The sequence below is a fragment of the Dromaius novaehollandiae genome, chromosome Z (assembly GCF_036370855.1).
Source record: "Dromaius novaehollandiae isolate bDroNov1 chromosome Z, bDroNov1.hap1, whole genome shotgun sequence".
Classification (NCBI taxonomy): domain Eukaryota; kingdom Metazoa; phylum Chordata; class Aves; order Casuariiformes; family Dromaiidae; genus Dromaius; species Dromaius novaehollandiae.
The window spans coordinates 3,069,139-3,084,656 of NC_088132.1; the positions used below are offsets into that span (position 1 = coordinate 3,069,139).

Genomic DNA, 15,518 nt, shown 5'->3' on the forward strand with positions numbered 1-15,518 from the left:
TAGCCAAAAACTAAGTGAATGCCATGTTTTGGTCTTGATACTGATCAGTTTTAGGCAGAGTGGTCTTGGCATTCAATCTAGAAGAGCAACTACCTCCAATACATTTTCATCACAGATAGGTTTCTTGCAACTTGCAGTAGATCAGAGATCTGAACACAATGAAATATTCTGTGGCCCTCAGAACATGAAACTGTCCAGTAGCACAAAATCTGTATCTAAAGCCAAATCAGTAGTGTAGTCAGGAAGCAAAAGCAGTCAAGAAGATTCGAAAAAGTCATAAAAAATAGAAAAAGAACAAAAAACGAGCTGAAGACCATGCAGACATGGACCTCGACAACACACTCTAGGAGACCCTGTGTGAGCAGGGGGATTGGACTAGATAACCTCCAGTGGTCCCTTCCAAGCATAATCATTTTGTGATTCTGTGATTCTATGACTCGAGTGTGGAAAAAAAAATTGCCATCGGTGGACAGTCTAGGGCTGGCTATTTAGAAGCTAGTCCTAGAAATAAGGAAATGATTCTGGAAACAGGGTTAATAAAGCAGGATACCAAAAGAAGAAAGGGGAGGTAGATTCAGAGATTCACAAATACAACCAAGAGATACATGAGCAAACAGTAACACTGCCTCAGAACCCTATATGTTTCAGTTGAGTGGGAAAGATTTTTCCCTAGCTGGTCAGGCTTATCAGGTCCTTGATTACCAGCAGATCTGGTTGTTGCTGGCTTCAGAAACTGATGCTAATCTAGAAGCTGGCTGCTGCCCAGCTTCCAATGCTTTGAGTTTAGTGAAGCTGTCTCGCATGGATCTTAGCAGGCTGGTTTGAGGTACACGAATAACCTGGGACAGGTGTGACTGCATAAGGTGAAGTGCAGAAACACTGAAACTCGTAGGAGCAAAATTCTTGGTAGGAGTCCTTTTATCATCTCTGTTTTCTCCTAATGTCACCCTAAAACTAATGCTCTCTCTGATACCAAACACACTACAGGAACTGAAACTGCTCAGATCCTTTGTGAGAAATAACACCTGTTGACTGACTAGATCAGCTCTCATAGCAGCAGGCTAAAACAGTAGCTCTGCATGCTCACATTAAGCAAAGGAATGGTGTTGATTTTTTTGGTGTGTTATTATTGTGGTTCTGGGAAGTTGTAACCCTTCCCCCCCCCCCCCATATTTGAAATAGGAAAGAAAATCTTTAAATTTTAAAAACTCTTCCTGGAAATGAAATGCAGTCTGTGGTAGCCACAACAACATGGAAAAAGAAAGAGTTTATTCTTCATTGGAAAAAAGCTACCAAAGCCACTGTGTTTCACCTCTTTACAGAGCTGAAAAGGGTCACCAGTTATCTTTAGTCAGTCAAGATTAAAATGGTTTAACACTGCTAATTGTCAAACATCATTACTGTTCCTTATTTGAGCCATTTCAGCCTTAGCTGAGAATCGCAGATAGAACTCTAAGAACCCATCAAGTGTTCCTGATTCTTCCAGCCCTTTTTGAAGGGTGTGGAGCAAACAATTGTTCCCCTTTCCATTCTCTGCCAATCAAGCAATGGAAAAGACAGAATCCTTATACTCAAGGCTCAGCAGTCTTCCTTACTGGGGTAATACTTTTCATGTGGAAAGAATTTGTGCGTACTAGTGCTCTCTTCCACTTGCTCTTTGGGAGGGGCAAATGAAATTCCAATGCTCTCTCTTGGTTGTGCCATGGAGATGCAGGCACTATAGATTTGGAAAGAAACAACAGCACCTAGTCAGATGCCGGATACCCCAAGAACATACCAGCTGGAATGCCCAAAGGAGGACCCCTTCAAAATGCAGAAAAAGCCAAAAGAGTCCATGACAACAAAAGACACAATCTAGACAGAAATTAAAAGGCCTTCTCCCTTTACTTCCATGTGAGTTCCCCAGAGAAACTTTGAATATATCTAGGATCCCTGAAATGAGTATCACATCTCTCCTTCTGTGTGTCAGCCACAAGGTGCAACACAGGTAATTGAAAGTATTGTGCTGACTTTGTGCAGACATCTGAAGAGAAAGATGGGATGTGGCCAACTGTGGCATGCATAGTATGCTAAACACATATATACAGGTGCACGGCTAAGGAGAGTAAGATTGTATTGAATTGTAACCACCACTCATAACTATACTAGTTAAATAATGAGCTACCAAGTTTCTTTCTTTTTTTTAATCCAGTTCCAGTATCAGCAAAAAGTATCTCTATGGCTCAGCATCTGAGAGGAAAAAAGAGTGAAATCCCAAATCTTTAGCATTATTTGTATTTATAAGAAGTGGGACCTGGAATCCATCACTGCACTTTCAGCCAGCCTGCTTTCCTACAGGCATTGCAGAGTATCCTTTTACCTACTTCTTGTCTCATGGCACATAAACAGCAGCTTTAGCTTAACTTATTGCCAGTCAACACCATCTTTTGGCTACTGATTCAGGTATTGAGAACAAAAAGACAAACAATAAAATACTTGGGGAAGAAATACCCTTCCTCCTCCTTTCCCAGGCTCAACTTCTGTCAAAAACCCTCTTTTTTCCCATCCTAGTCTTAGCTCTCCTTGTTTTTACTGCAGGTTACATTCAGTCCCTTCTAACCCCTTTAGTGAGGAAATGGGCCACACAGGAGGTTCGGGACATGTGCATAATGGTCTTTGTATGGGAAAGTGCGGAAGAATATCAAGGAGATAGATGATGGAAGCTAGCCAGACTGTTCCGTGGGAAAAGGAGCATCAACAGGGTATGTTGACCCCTAGTCTTTATATTTAATGCAGCCCACTACAGTGTTTGACCAAAAAAAAGTGTAGCCAGTGGCAATGGACTAAAGAGCAGCAGCAAGCCTGTGACCTGTGCAAGGAGGCGATGGTCCAACGTTCCAAGCTATTTGCTCCATACGAGGGACAACCTTTCAAGCTGTAGGTAACAGTTATGGCGATATGATGTCTTGGGGGTTGTGGCAGCAATGTGCCCACGCAAGGTGGGAACCTGTAGGTTTCTGGTCCTGTTCCCTGCAAGAGGCCACAGCAAATTACACACCTCTGGAAAAACAGCTTTTGGCTGTGGTGTGGGCTTTGCAGGATACCGAAGGAGTTATAGAATGTGACCCGGTGACTGTACACACCCCCATCCCCTTTCAGGCATGGGTGATGGATGATACAGTCAGGGCCCATGTGGGGGTGGCCCAAGCTGCAACTTACTGGAAACGGAAACACTGTCTACAAGCCCGGTTTAAGGGGGGAGAAAGAATATGAGTGCCCCACATGCAACCTTGTTAGCGGAAGTACATTTTGAGCAAATGCCTCTATTGTCTGAGCCAGAGGGGCTGCCCACCACCTTGCTCCCCCAATAGACCCATTACCTGTCCAAGAGGCCCCTCCTTTTGGGACGTTATCTTCTGAGTGCCTACAAGCCAAGCTGACCCTTGCAATCCCTGTCCAGTGTTCATCCACTCTTACAGTGAAAATGGGTTTTCTTATTTTTCTTATGTTTAGGTGGAATTTCCTGTGTTTCAGTTTGTGCCTATTGCTTCTTATCCTGTCATTGGGCACCACTGAGAAGAGTCTGGCTCCTTCTTTACTCCCTGCTATCAGGTATTATGTACATTGATGAGATCCTCCCAAGCCTCAGTAATCCTAGCTCTCAGCCTCTCCTCATAGGAGAGATGCTCCAGTTCCTTCATCATTTTGTGGTCCTTCACTGGACTTGCTCCAGTATGTCCATGTCCTGCACTGGGCATAGCACTGGACATAGTACTCCAGATGTGGCCTCACTAACGATAGGCAGAGTGGAAGGATCACCTCCCTCAACCTGCTGGCAATGCTCTTCCTCATGCAGCACAGGATATCATTAACCATTATTGCCACAAGGGTACATTCAGCTTGGTCTCCATCAAGACTCCCAAGTCATTTTCTGCAAAGCTGCTTTCCAGCTGGTGGGCATCCACCCTGTATTGGTGCCTGGGTTTATTCCTCCCCAGGTGCAGGACTTGGCAATTCCCTTTGTTGAACTTCATGAGATTCATCTCTACCCATTTCTGCATCTTGTTGAGGTTCCTCTGAATAGCAGCACAACCATCTACTGTCTCAATATTAACAGGTCAGCCCAAGACCCTTCCTGCTATCCTTGTTATTGGGATTCCTTCACCCCTGCCAAAGTCCTTGGCTTCCTTTAGCAGCAGTTTTGCAATTATTCCTTTGATCCTAGCATCTCTTATTCTCCGTTACTCCCAACCATCTAATAAGAACGACACTCTACGTCCAGAATCAGGTCCTCTCCTCCTGGGTGCTGCTTCTGCCTATCTGGAAGCCAGGCTTATGCCCTATTCCTTGTGCTGCAGGCTCCTGCTCCCCTCAAGCTCTGTAACTGTCTCATGTCCAGACTCCTGGTTCCCCCAGCTCCTTGCAGGGAGGTTCCTTAATTCTCACTTCCTCTCCAACCATGCTCCAGTGCCTTTTAACAAAAATTCTATTTTCACATCTCTGCTTCCTTGTTTTCTTCCCTCTTCCTGTTGCCTCTCTGCTTAGGAACCAGCCAAAAGAACAGTCTAATGAGCTGTAAGTCTATATACTGAAGATAGTTTTGTCTTCCTATTAGGCTTCCATCTTTCTTTGTGGCAGATAAATTATAAGCAAGGCTTTTTAGTTCTGTTTTTAAGAGATGAAACTTTGCTTGGTACTAGTTTGGCACTAATTTGTCCCTCATGGCTTGGAGGTACCCCGTGAGGAATCAACTGACAAACATGATGTAACCCATGAATTACACAAGAAGAGACACACAAGAACGAGCAGGCCAGCTTACCTGAAGAAAGGTTACTTGCACAGCTGGTCTAATCCCATTGATGTGAATGAGAGGCTGGTCAGTTATCATTAGCACAACCTTTGGTCCATTATTTCTGGTGTTACAACCATGTCAGGAGACCTGTTAGGCATTTGCTTTGTTGGCACTGATTGATCTACCTCGTATCAAACTCCCATGAGCTTGACAGAAAATTTTATCCAGCATATCCACCATATGCATATGTCTAGCTTAAAAGAGTTAGATTCCAAATGATTTCACAACACTTACACAATTATGTATCTTTTAATTCATGATATTCGATTTTTTTAGCTTCATCAACTAGAGCTGATTTGAAAAGTAATCTTCCACAGTGTTCTTTTTTTTAACAACTTTAGCAGTTAGTGTCAGTCTCTCTTCATGTAGGGCTGAATGACTAATTATACACAGAACTAAAGCATCTAAGATCTGATATCATTAAAAATAAATTAACATAATGAACAGTGCTGATGCATGAAGGAGGAAAAGGAATCAACCACTTCATTGTTAGAAATATACATCTCCCTCAAAAATTACAAGAAGAAAAAAAATGTGTTCTGGGGGAAAGAGCCAGAGATACACACATTCACCACACTTCCACATCCACCTGCCCACCCAAACATATATGCACATGCACACATGAATTAGATCAGACAAGTGATTTTTTTTTCCCCTGGGATAATATTGTATTATAAATCTTTATTATAAAATATCTGTGTTAAAATAAGAAAGCTTTCTAAAAGAAACAGAACAGAACAGAAGAACAGAAAAGAAACACCTGCTGCTTTAAAAACTTCAACTTTGTTTGACTAGACCATGGAAAATGTTGCCTCTCTCTTTAGCATGAAATACATGAAGAATCAGCTTTGATCATTTTGGATTTAAACGTATATCACTACCTGGTTCTTATTACTGATTAGATTTGCTTTGCCCATGGAACTAAAGACTTAAAGATGTTTTTAATTTCTTCAGTATAAGAAAAAGGTCTGATCACTGATGACTTGTTTATATTGGGTTCCCCAGTGCTGTCCCCTTCTTAAAGCATAGTGTGTGATAGAAGCATATTTCTGTTTTATACACTGTATATCCTATTTCACAGTGGTTGCAGGTACCATCTGCCCTCTGCTTCTACCATTCTACAGAGAGAATGAAAAATCAGGATCTGTGATTGTATGGGAAAGTGCAGAAGAATGTTGAGGAGATAGACGATGGAAGCTAGCCAGGCCGTTTCGTGGGAAAAGGAGCATCAACAGGGCATGTTGACCATAGTCATGTAGTTGAGCCTGTGCCAGGCTGGCGCTGCACCTGGGCTTTGATTCGGGAATACCAATGAGCTCAACATGCTTACTGTGCATGTGTATGGTACATAAAAACTTCATCTAGTGCCCCCCCCACGGTGTTCCTCACCCTGGACCGATGCTCAGTGGTGCCAGGGATCCCCCACTCTATTATTGCCTTGATTGGGAAAACGTCGGGGAACCCCCGTTCAGATGCAGAGGTAATAAATGCTCCGTATTGGCCATCGTATGCCTTGTGTTTGTGTATCCGTCCCTGCTGGGAGTCCAGGCGGTGCCCCCGCCTCACCCTTACATTGACTAATAACCAAAATAAGATTCTGTCTAAAGGTGGTCCAGAGGAAATTACTGATGAAGCTGGAATCCTCCAGAACTAGCTCCAACAGGGCATTGCACCTCTCACCTCTGTGGGGAGAGGTAATATGACACTTTTATGTAGTGATATCACATTCCAGACACTGCTCTTGTTAGGATATCAAATCTCAGGCACAGGAGAAGGAGAAATGGTCCATGGCAAGAGCTGGTCCCACCATGGCTGAATACATCTGTACTAAATACAAGAATACTTGTTGGGAGATATCCTGCCAAAAGCCCAACCTCATTAGGAGATACTGTATTTCATCATCACCTAGCACACTTCAGTTTGGGTTTTGGGCTCTATGTGGCATTTTAAATAATAAATCCAGTTCCATAGATGTAAAATGCCGAGATACCAGACTGCACGTAAGGAAAATGAAAAGGATGCCCATGAAGCCACTTCCCTGTCTCTTATGCACAAGGTTTTGGCCTGATGCCTGTCACCACTCCAAAAGGGCTAACAGAAACAGCTAATGAAACACAAGAGTTTATTAAATTGAAAGACAGTTTTAGAAAAAGGAAAATATCCTGCCACAGATAAGTTTTGCAAACACTGAGAATAATGCAGCCACAAAAAAACTTAATCAAAAGTAATTCAAAATGACTGGGTACAAACTCTGGTGCATCTTTAGACTGTGCTATAGTTAGCCTCAAAATAGCATATAGGAAGTAGCTTAACAAAATGGAGAATAAATGATTTTATACATAAAATACTTTTTTTTCATTTAGCTGCTGACAGTTTGATCTTTCTGGACAAAACTCCACAGATTTGCATTTTTATGTTAATCTTTAAAATATAGCACTGCAGTACTGCCCAGCTGTGAGAATGCTAGATGGGAATTTACAGTAGTAAAATTCAATAGCACTGTACTGGCTACAGCTCCATCTCCAACAGTGCCAAGACCAGGCACTTTGGAGAATGATACAAGATATCCTTTAATAGGCAATTGACCCAGAAGACTGGATTTACTGCAGTCAACCCTTTCAGGCTGCCCACAAATGTATTGGTTAAGCTGTACTGAGTATAGGAGAAAAAAAAAAAATCTGTATTATTCCAATGTGGAAAGCAGACTATACTGCTGAACACTGTTTAGATGCAACGGACATTGGCACTTAGGTCTTCTGGTCCTGACCCTTAAACTAGTTATCTTCTTCACCATATCTTCCTCACAATTACCAAATTAAATCCCCTTTTTCCTGGAAATACCAAGCTCTAAAGTGAATGAGAGGGATCCTTTTTCTGAAAGAGGCAGGGCACATCAAATTATGTAACAGATCAGTGCACTTTATAAGGTATTTAGGAGAATGCTGACTATAGTTTTTTTTTTCCTTCTGTAGTGTAGTGTATAGATACTGAGCAGATTTTCTGTCAGTCACATTAGTAAGAATTCAAAGAAAAGTCATCAACATTGCAGAGCTAAATCTGGATTTCCACTAATGTAATTGAGATTAGAATCTGTCCCATTGTCAACCAATTATGAGTCACAATGAAGCACAAACTGCCTGATCAGCTAGAGGACACAACTTTGTGCCTGGAAATACAAGGCGCTCTGGCATTTGGGAATGCTGATAAGGCACTGGGAGGCCTGGTGAGAGGTGAGGGACATGAAAGTCTCAAACTCTTCTGTGATTCCAGAGTGTTTTAATATTCCATTGTACTTCGAAACAATGCACATTACTGGGGAACAAAACACAAAGAAAACAACATTGCAGCTAACAATATAGTTTCATTTCAAAATGACAAATCTGGAGGTCAGCCTAGGGACCCAAATTTCAGTAAAGCCTTAGCGGCAGGAACATGAGCTGTCATTCATGGCTAAAGAGGTTCTCATCCCTAACGGAGGAGCCAGAGCTAATATGAAGTTGATTCTTTTTTTTTTTTGCAGTAATCCATGTCACTCAGATGAGGTTCGTAGCAGGATAGTCAGGGTTAATAACATTGACAGTGGTGGGAAGCATCTGCGAAAATAACTGGTTCTCAGCTTTCTTGCTTCTCAGCTTTTCTCTTCCTATGGTTTAACAGGCAGGTTCAGTGCACAAGGGCTGTCATGTTCTTAAGCTCTGCAGTAAGAAGGAAATTGAGTTTTGCTTTTCTTCAGTGGTTAGCTTTTTAGTGACACATCCTGGTTGTCATCTCTTTCTGTAAAACAAGAAGAGGGAATTAAAAAGCAAAGGGCATTCATTGTAAAATGTGCAAACGAGTCTTTACAATTACCATTTCTGCATCTCTGCAAACTCATCTAGTTTCATATGCCACCATGCTACTGATCCTCTCTGTCATTTTCAGGGCAAGGAACATAACTGGGAATTAGCATGCAGCATTTTGTCATTTTTGACAACTTTAATACTTTACTGATTCCCTAACCATGTCAGGTAAATGGTGTGGCATCCCACATAAAAGAAAAAAAATCACTTGCAAAAGCTCTGTGAGACAGGAAACCTTTTAACTTAATGTAAGAAAATGGACTCTAAATGTTGCCACTGAACTTGTACTTAAGAGGAAGTATGCAGATACATTCTTGACCTAGTTATTTCCACCTACACATGAACCAACATGGTAAATCTTCTCTAGGGCTTTATCAGAACTGCAGAGTTTGTCTCTAGGATGGGGTCTTGGACCATTCACAGACTCTATTAGTATCACTAATTGGAGTTTGGATCGACTGCTTGATTTGATTTAGTTTGATGTGATTTGATTTACAGGCATTTCCATATAAACTATCTGTTACCTGGTTATTTCCCTTTTATAGAATTCTTCATCTTTGCCAGCAGACTTTCTGGAAAGACATATGAGGTGATCTGTTGCTTACCTATTTTTCTGTCAGAATTCAAATGTGAAAATCTGATTTGCTCTGAACTAAGGTCAGCTCTTCTGTGTAACAGAGCCTTTGTGGGAATAGAGGCATATTAAGGTCTTACAGCTCTCATCACTATCTCTGAACCCTTATACAAGTTATTTCCTACAGATTTGAGCTCAATGAGTAAGCAAAGAAGTCCCAGATTCAATTTACATTCCAACAACCATCCACACATATGGCACAAGTATGTGTCATTTGGGGTAAAAGTTGAAGGACTGAAGTATTCGAGGGTTGTCACAGCTATGCAGGATATCTTCTTTCCAGAAGATACAATGAAGGAAATATAGTCCCTCTACTAGGGACTATTTTCCTAGTGTCTTCAGACCTCTATAGCAGTCTCCCTGGATAATATACTTACATTTGCCAAGTTATCAGGGGGGTTCTGAAATTCTTTTTTAGCTTGCTTGAATAATTTTTTATCATTTATAAGACGATTAGTACCTCATGTAAAGGGTTTCCTGACTGTCTTGTATCTATATATTACTTTGCACTTAATTGATCATTTCTTCACCTAATACATAGAATAGTAAGGATTTTTTTCCCTTCTGGAGCTTTAATTAGTTTTTATTTCTGGTTGTTTCACAAACTTCTATAGCATCAGCTGTTATTTTGCTGTTATAAAGTAAGAGAATGGCATGGTGTCATTCGTGGCCATTATAAAGGCAATGGTAACTAGTACAGTAATCTGTACTCTCTACAGCGATCCATACCGCAGTTTGAACTAGTAGTTGGTTCTTTCTCTAATTTTGTTAAAGGTGACAAAGGTGAATGCTAATGGAAAAACCTGTCCCTTTTTCCCTTAATTTTTATTTAAAACGGCTGCAATTAGGATTATCCCTTTAGAGCAACAAACACCAGATGCAGAATTTAGCACAATTCAATATACTGTTGGATGGCTTCTATTGTTTTTGTAGTCAAGCAGATACAAAATGCTTACCTCTCTTCTTACTCTGAGAGATCAGCAGAACAACTATGCTAGGAAATACTAAGGAGCAACAGATAATTCACTACTACATCAACTTCATGATAACTAGCTCCAAACATTGAGGCATTGAGAAGTTGGTAAAATACAGCAGCACCTGGCTTGGTCTGAAGCCCTCAGGAAGCTCTTCCGGGGTGGGGGTGGGGGGCAGCAGGGAGGAGGTGGATCGCAGGCCCTGGCACCACCCTTGCTGACAAGGCCTGACACCATTTCCAAAGTTGATTTTCCCAGGCAAGGTTCTCAAATGCAGTTGCTGGTCTTTCCTGACTGGTTTACACTCTGAACAGTCTCCACAGGGTGGTGCCAGACTTTTTGCTATGGAGCGAGTAGGCAAGCACATTGCAGAAGCTGGGACTGCCACTTGTTCATCTTCTTCCTCCGAAAAATATGCCACAAATAGAAATGAACTAAAATATGCTGAGGAAGGGAGGACTCCTTGCCAAAGTCTATGTTTTCTGACCAGCTTTTGACTACTTCTTTTATTTTCTCCATCAGAAGAATGATTAGATGCTAACGCATCCCAAAGCAGTGTTAATCTTTGCAGTCCCTTAAATTTAAGTACTTGACATCTACACATCAACAGTGTACTCCCAGTAACCAAGCTGACAGATCTGTGAGATGAAATAACACCACTTTTTTCTGCAGCTTTTGCTGCACTGCTATTTGTAGTCAGCCAGTAGCAGCTTATCTTGTTAGGGAAACAGTAAGGCGATAACGCAGCCAGTATCAGTGTCACAGTAAACTTGGCCATTTTTCCTCCAGAAGGAATGGGAGGCAAACTCTGCCTCCCAGTGAAATAACAAAACATCACAAATAACAAATTCATTATGTGAAATCCGTTTCCATTCTTAAAGAAAAAAAAAAAGGAGGTTAGATAAAAGCATCCAGGCAAAGGGAAAGAGTAGGCACCTAGATTATCTATGCACAAGATGTAAACTAGAGTGCTTTAAAGCAAATGTAATCAGTGTGTGTCTGAAATATTTCAGCAGCAATAGAGTGAAGCTGTAAGTGTTTCATTGTCAAAGTGTCATGGAGTCTGAGCCTACAATGCTACCTAAGATATTTTTTGCTGGGACAGAAGATATCTTTTATAGCAGTATAAATTCTCCCCAAGCTTGTCTCTCCCTTCATGTCTGGCATTTTGTTTGGTTTTGTTTTCTGTTCAGGATCCCTTCCATTCACCGCATCCCCCTTCACTCCTATGTTGCTAAACTCTACCTCTCCCCATATCAATATTGCTGGAAACGGCTCTGCCGTTTTCTCCCTGCTTCCACTTAAAAGACCTTTCTGTTCCAACACTTGCTTGTCTCTGGTTTTGGAAATATTCACAGAAGTTATAAAGTCAGAAAATCATCCCCGATGCATACATTTTTCTGTATGGACCCATCCTGTTATCTGTAAATGAAGGACACAAAAACACACAAACATGGCCACACTATACTCCTACAGGTATGAGCACAAGCTTTTACTGATTTCAGCGAATGATAATGAACTAGAAACATTTTAAGACCATGATCCATAGAACAGTGAATTGGTATGTGCTTTGTGAGACTGACCTTCTACTTTTAGTTGTTTTTAAAGGAATTTTCAACAGGGAAGAAAAATATACAGTAGATGATTTCTCATAGAGACTGATGTAATTATGAAGCTGGCAAGGAAAAAGTTAGTTTCAGTCAAAATTCTGGTGAGAATGAGAGGAAAGGTTACATCTGAAGAGTCCATGTGAACATCTCAGCTAGGCAGTGGCACTTTGCATTCTCTATGAAACAGCACCTGTTGCTTGGTATTTTACAGAGCAAAGTGCATTTACTTGCCAATCTTTCACATTGAGATAATTATTCTTAAAAATTAATTATCTCCTCTTCTCAGAGTCTGCTAGCAAGTCTTGCACTGGTTTTGATGGGCGCTGGGGAATGTTATTAGGTGAGGAGCCTGAACTCGGTCACCTGATGGCACAAGGCTGCCACAACTCCATGTCCCCAGGTCCAATCAGCAGCAAGGCTGAGAATGTATTCCCAGCAGGTGCATATATAAACGCATGTATATAATACTTATATACCTAGCTGGCCACACAGATCAACACAGACAGACACACTCAGCACTCACACAAACAGAAACAGCACCAACAGCCTCATCCTGTTCCCCTCTCTGGCTCATCTGGAGAAAGACCCATTAGTAGGACATATATATACATATGTACAATGTGGATCCCTCCAGCACCTGGGCCTAGACCGTCAGTCTGCCCTGTTGCCATCCCTGGATCCTCCATCTCCTCAGTCACTGGCACTTGGTCATGCAACTGTCCCCCCGAGAATGCAGCCCCACTCCAGCTGGTGGTACAGACCCCACCACTACTCACAGTCACACACACACACACACACACACACACACACACACACATATCTCAGTTGACCCTCTGTCCCCATGGTCTCTCCCTGGCAGTTGTCTGAGACCCATAGTCCCTCCAGTAGCCAACTCCTTTGTGGTCTTGCCGTCAGAGAGACACACATACCCCTGGCTCCCAGATCACTTCACCTGTTCACTGGCTGGTCCAGCTTGATGTTCACTAGCGATTGCACTCTGACTTGCATACCTGCACTCACTCCCATTGCTGCCACCAGACACACAGGCCCTCTGCCCCCTGCTCTGAATCCAGTTGCTGGCACGCAGACCTCCACACACAAGCACACAGAACAGAGAGTCCCTCCCCCAGGAAAATAGTTAGAAAGGAATTTGGTAAGAGAAAGGACGGACTGTGGTGCTCAGGCACAGGGCATGGCCAGACAAGCATACCCATGTACAGCTGACCAGCCCTTTTTATCCCCTTAGTTTCACACATTTGTTCCTCCTCACACCACCTAGATGTTTCCCTTTCACTGTCTTTGGTTCCTGCCCTAACCATCCCATGATAAGCCTAGTGCAATCCCCAAATGCTCCCCCACTGCATCCCACCGTTTGTCCCACACCCCAGGCAGTGATCACCTCAGTCCAACAGGTACTCCAGAGAGCTGCTGCCATGACTCATCTTGCTGGGTTTCACATCCAGACCATGGGGCTGGTGCTCTGCTGGGACAGCCCTGGAGGAGCCAGACAGGGTGTCCATTCTCTGAGTAGGTAATTTGGGTTCCCCTTCCCTTGCTCTGCTTTGTGCTTGTGAAGATGAGCTTTATCACATAACCTAACAAATCTAACCTCACTCTGTTTAAATCAGGGGAGAAGTCTCTCTCAAATCTCAAAAGAGATTTATCTCATTATTATAGTGGTGCTCAGCAGTTACATAGGCACTACCTTCAGCAAGTGGGAAACTATATCTTTTTTGTTCTTTCTTGAATCTTCCTAGCTTTGTGCTTGTCACAAGTTTTTATTGTTCATTTTAATTTGAGAAAAACACAGAGGTATGTTCTTGACTAATAATTATCTACTAAAAGCAAATGGAGGTATTTCTCAAACAGGAGAAATAACAAATGGTTGTTGGTTGACTGTTCTGACAAGGCAAGAACACTAGAATTGCTAAGTCTTTGGCTTAAGGCACCACCACACCCAGCTCTAATGGTGTATTAGAAAATAGAGTACACAGATTAGACAGACAAATTAGGGAATGAGGTAGAGGGACACAAACGGGCATGTACAAACATTTTTTAAATGTTCAAAACTTTAAAAATCTTTCTGTGCTCACTCAGTGCTCAAAACATAGGTAACAGAAGTTTTCACTACCAGAGCCTGGGCTTAACACCATTTATCTTTTGGAGTTGCACTTCCTCTTGAAAAGCAGTTACAAGAAATTCCAGAGTATTATTCTCTATTACTGCATTCAGACTTGTTGCTACTCTAAAGGTTGGCTTGCACAATTAACTCAAAACATAAAGGCATGAACAAGTGTTATTCCTTGAAGACAAAATGCAAAGGAGAAAACAAAATAAAACAAGACCCAACTTGTGTGCTGAATATGCCCACAGATCAGCCACTAAGGAGAACTTAACACAGAACTGACTTCTAAGGAACTTGAAGAGACTTTTTTTTTTTATTTTTTACCCAGTCCTTAAAGCACTTTCTCATTTGCTGACTTACCCTAACAGGCACTTCATAAGCAACACTTTTTAAGGATTGGAGATTTGTCTATTTCCATGGTATTTGTGATGTCATGGAAAGATGCATTCCTGGATATTTTTATGGAAGCACCACTATGATTTCTCAGAAGAGGGGAAAAAATGCAATAATCTTGGAAGGGTAATCATTCATCATTTCTCTGATGAGTGTCTACTCCGTTCCACTCCCTGCTGTTCCAACATGCATGTCAGACACATTCAGCCCATAACTCTATACCTAACAATCTCAATTTCTGCTTCTCAGCCCCTGCTAAATAAAGTAGGAAAAAATCAAACAGCTTACAGAGTTTGTGAGTAGCTGAAGAAATTCCTCTCTAATGGGACAAATCCATCTCTGCAGAAGCACTGATGAAGTCTGAATGGAATACCTGAAGAATGCATTTCCCAGTAAAGTACCATATTATTCTAAGAAAATGGTGTTTCTATGTTTGTGTGAGTCAAATATACAGTAGACAAAACATAAGGCATAAAAAAATCAAGACATAATCTTGGAATGTGTATTTGATGGGATTCACAGTGTGTCAAAAGCTGATGGGAAAGTGCGTGAAGTGAGATGAAGAAGTATAACCATATGCTGTAAGGACATCAGAAAAATGAATAAATGCAATAATCACCTTCAAAAAAACAAGGGCTGCTTTGAAGATTCAAATTCTTACTCAACCCCTGTGCCCCTATTGCATTTCCAGTTCCACAAATGCAGCATAACTGAGTTTGCTATTCTTCTCTCTTAGCTCCTGTTACTGCCAGTAGACAAACCTTGTGATGGCATGACAAAGATGTATTTCAGTCCTTGACAACTATTTAAAACTCTATAAGGGTTTAAGCCATGGATAAAATTGCCTCAGCAGAGAAGTGAGTAGAGGAAATGTATTACCTCGTAATGAGCATGGAGACCCTGCCCAGAGGTATCCAGAAACTTGGAGAACATGACCATGACATACCAGACAGCAGGGAGATGCCAGCAATGGATGCCATACACATTTGGCTTGTCCTAACTTACTAACTTAGAGAAAGCAGCCTTCACTGACAGCCTATCACCCATTCATGATATCTCCATCCACTGCAACCCAAGAAACCCAAACCCCTGTGATGCCCTGACTTAAATCA

General features: G+C 41.8%; 1 protein-coding gene across 5 annotated transcripts in view; it reads right to left on the reverse strand.

Moving 5' to 3' along the window:
• Window positions 1–5,321: 5,321 nt before the first annotated feature.
• Window positions 5,322–15,518, reverse strand: part of MOB3B (MOB kinase activator 3B) — a 92,621-nt gene continuing 82,424 nt past the window's right edge. For 3 of the 5 annotated variants that reach the window (XM_064501197.1, XM_064501196.1, XM_064501198.1), the window contains exon 5: window positions 5,326–8,605. Coding sequence is in view for 2 of the 5 variants with exons in the window: in XM_026104851.2 (XP_025960636.1) it covers window positions 8,576–8,605 (30 nt within the window). In the remaining 3 variants the exon portion in view is untranslated. Of the gene's footprint in view, window positions 8,606–15,518 lie in introns of all 5 variants that reach the window. The other 2 variants (XM_064501201.1, XM_026104851.2) reach the window with 2 other exon arrangements.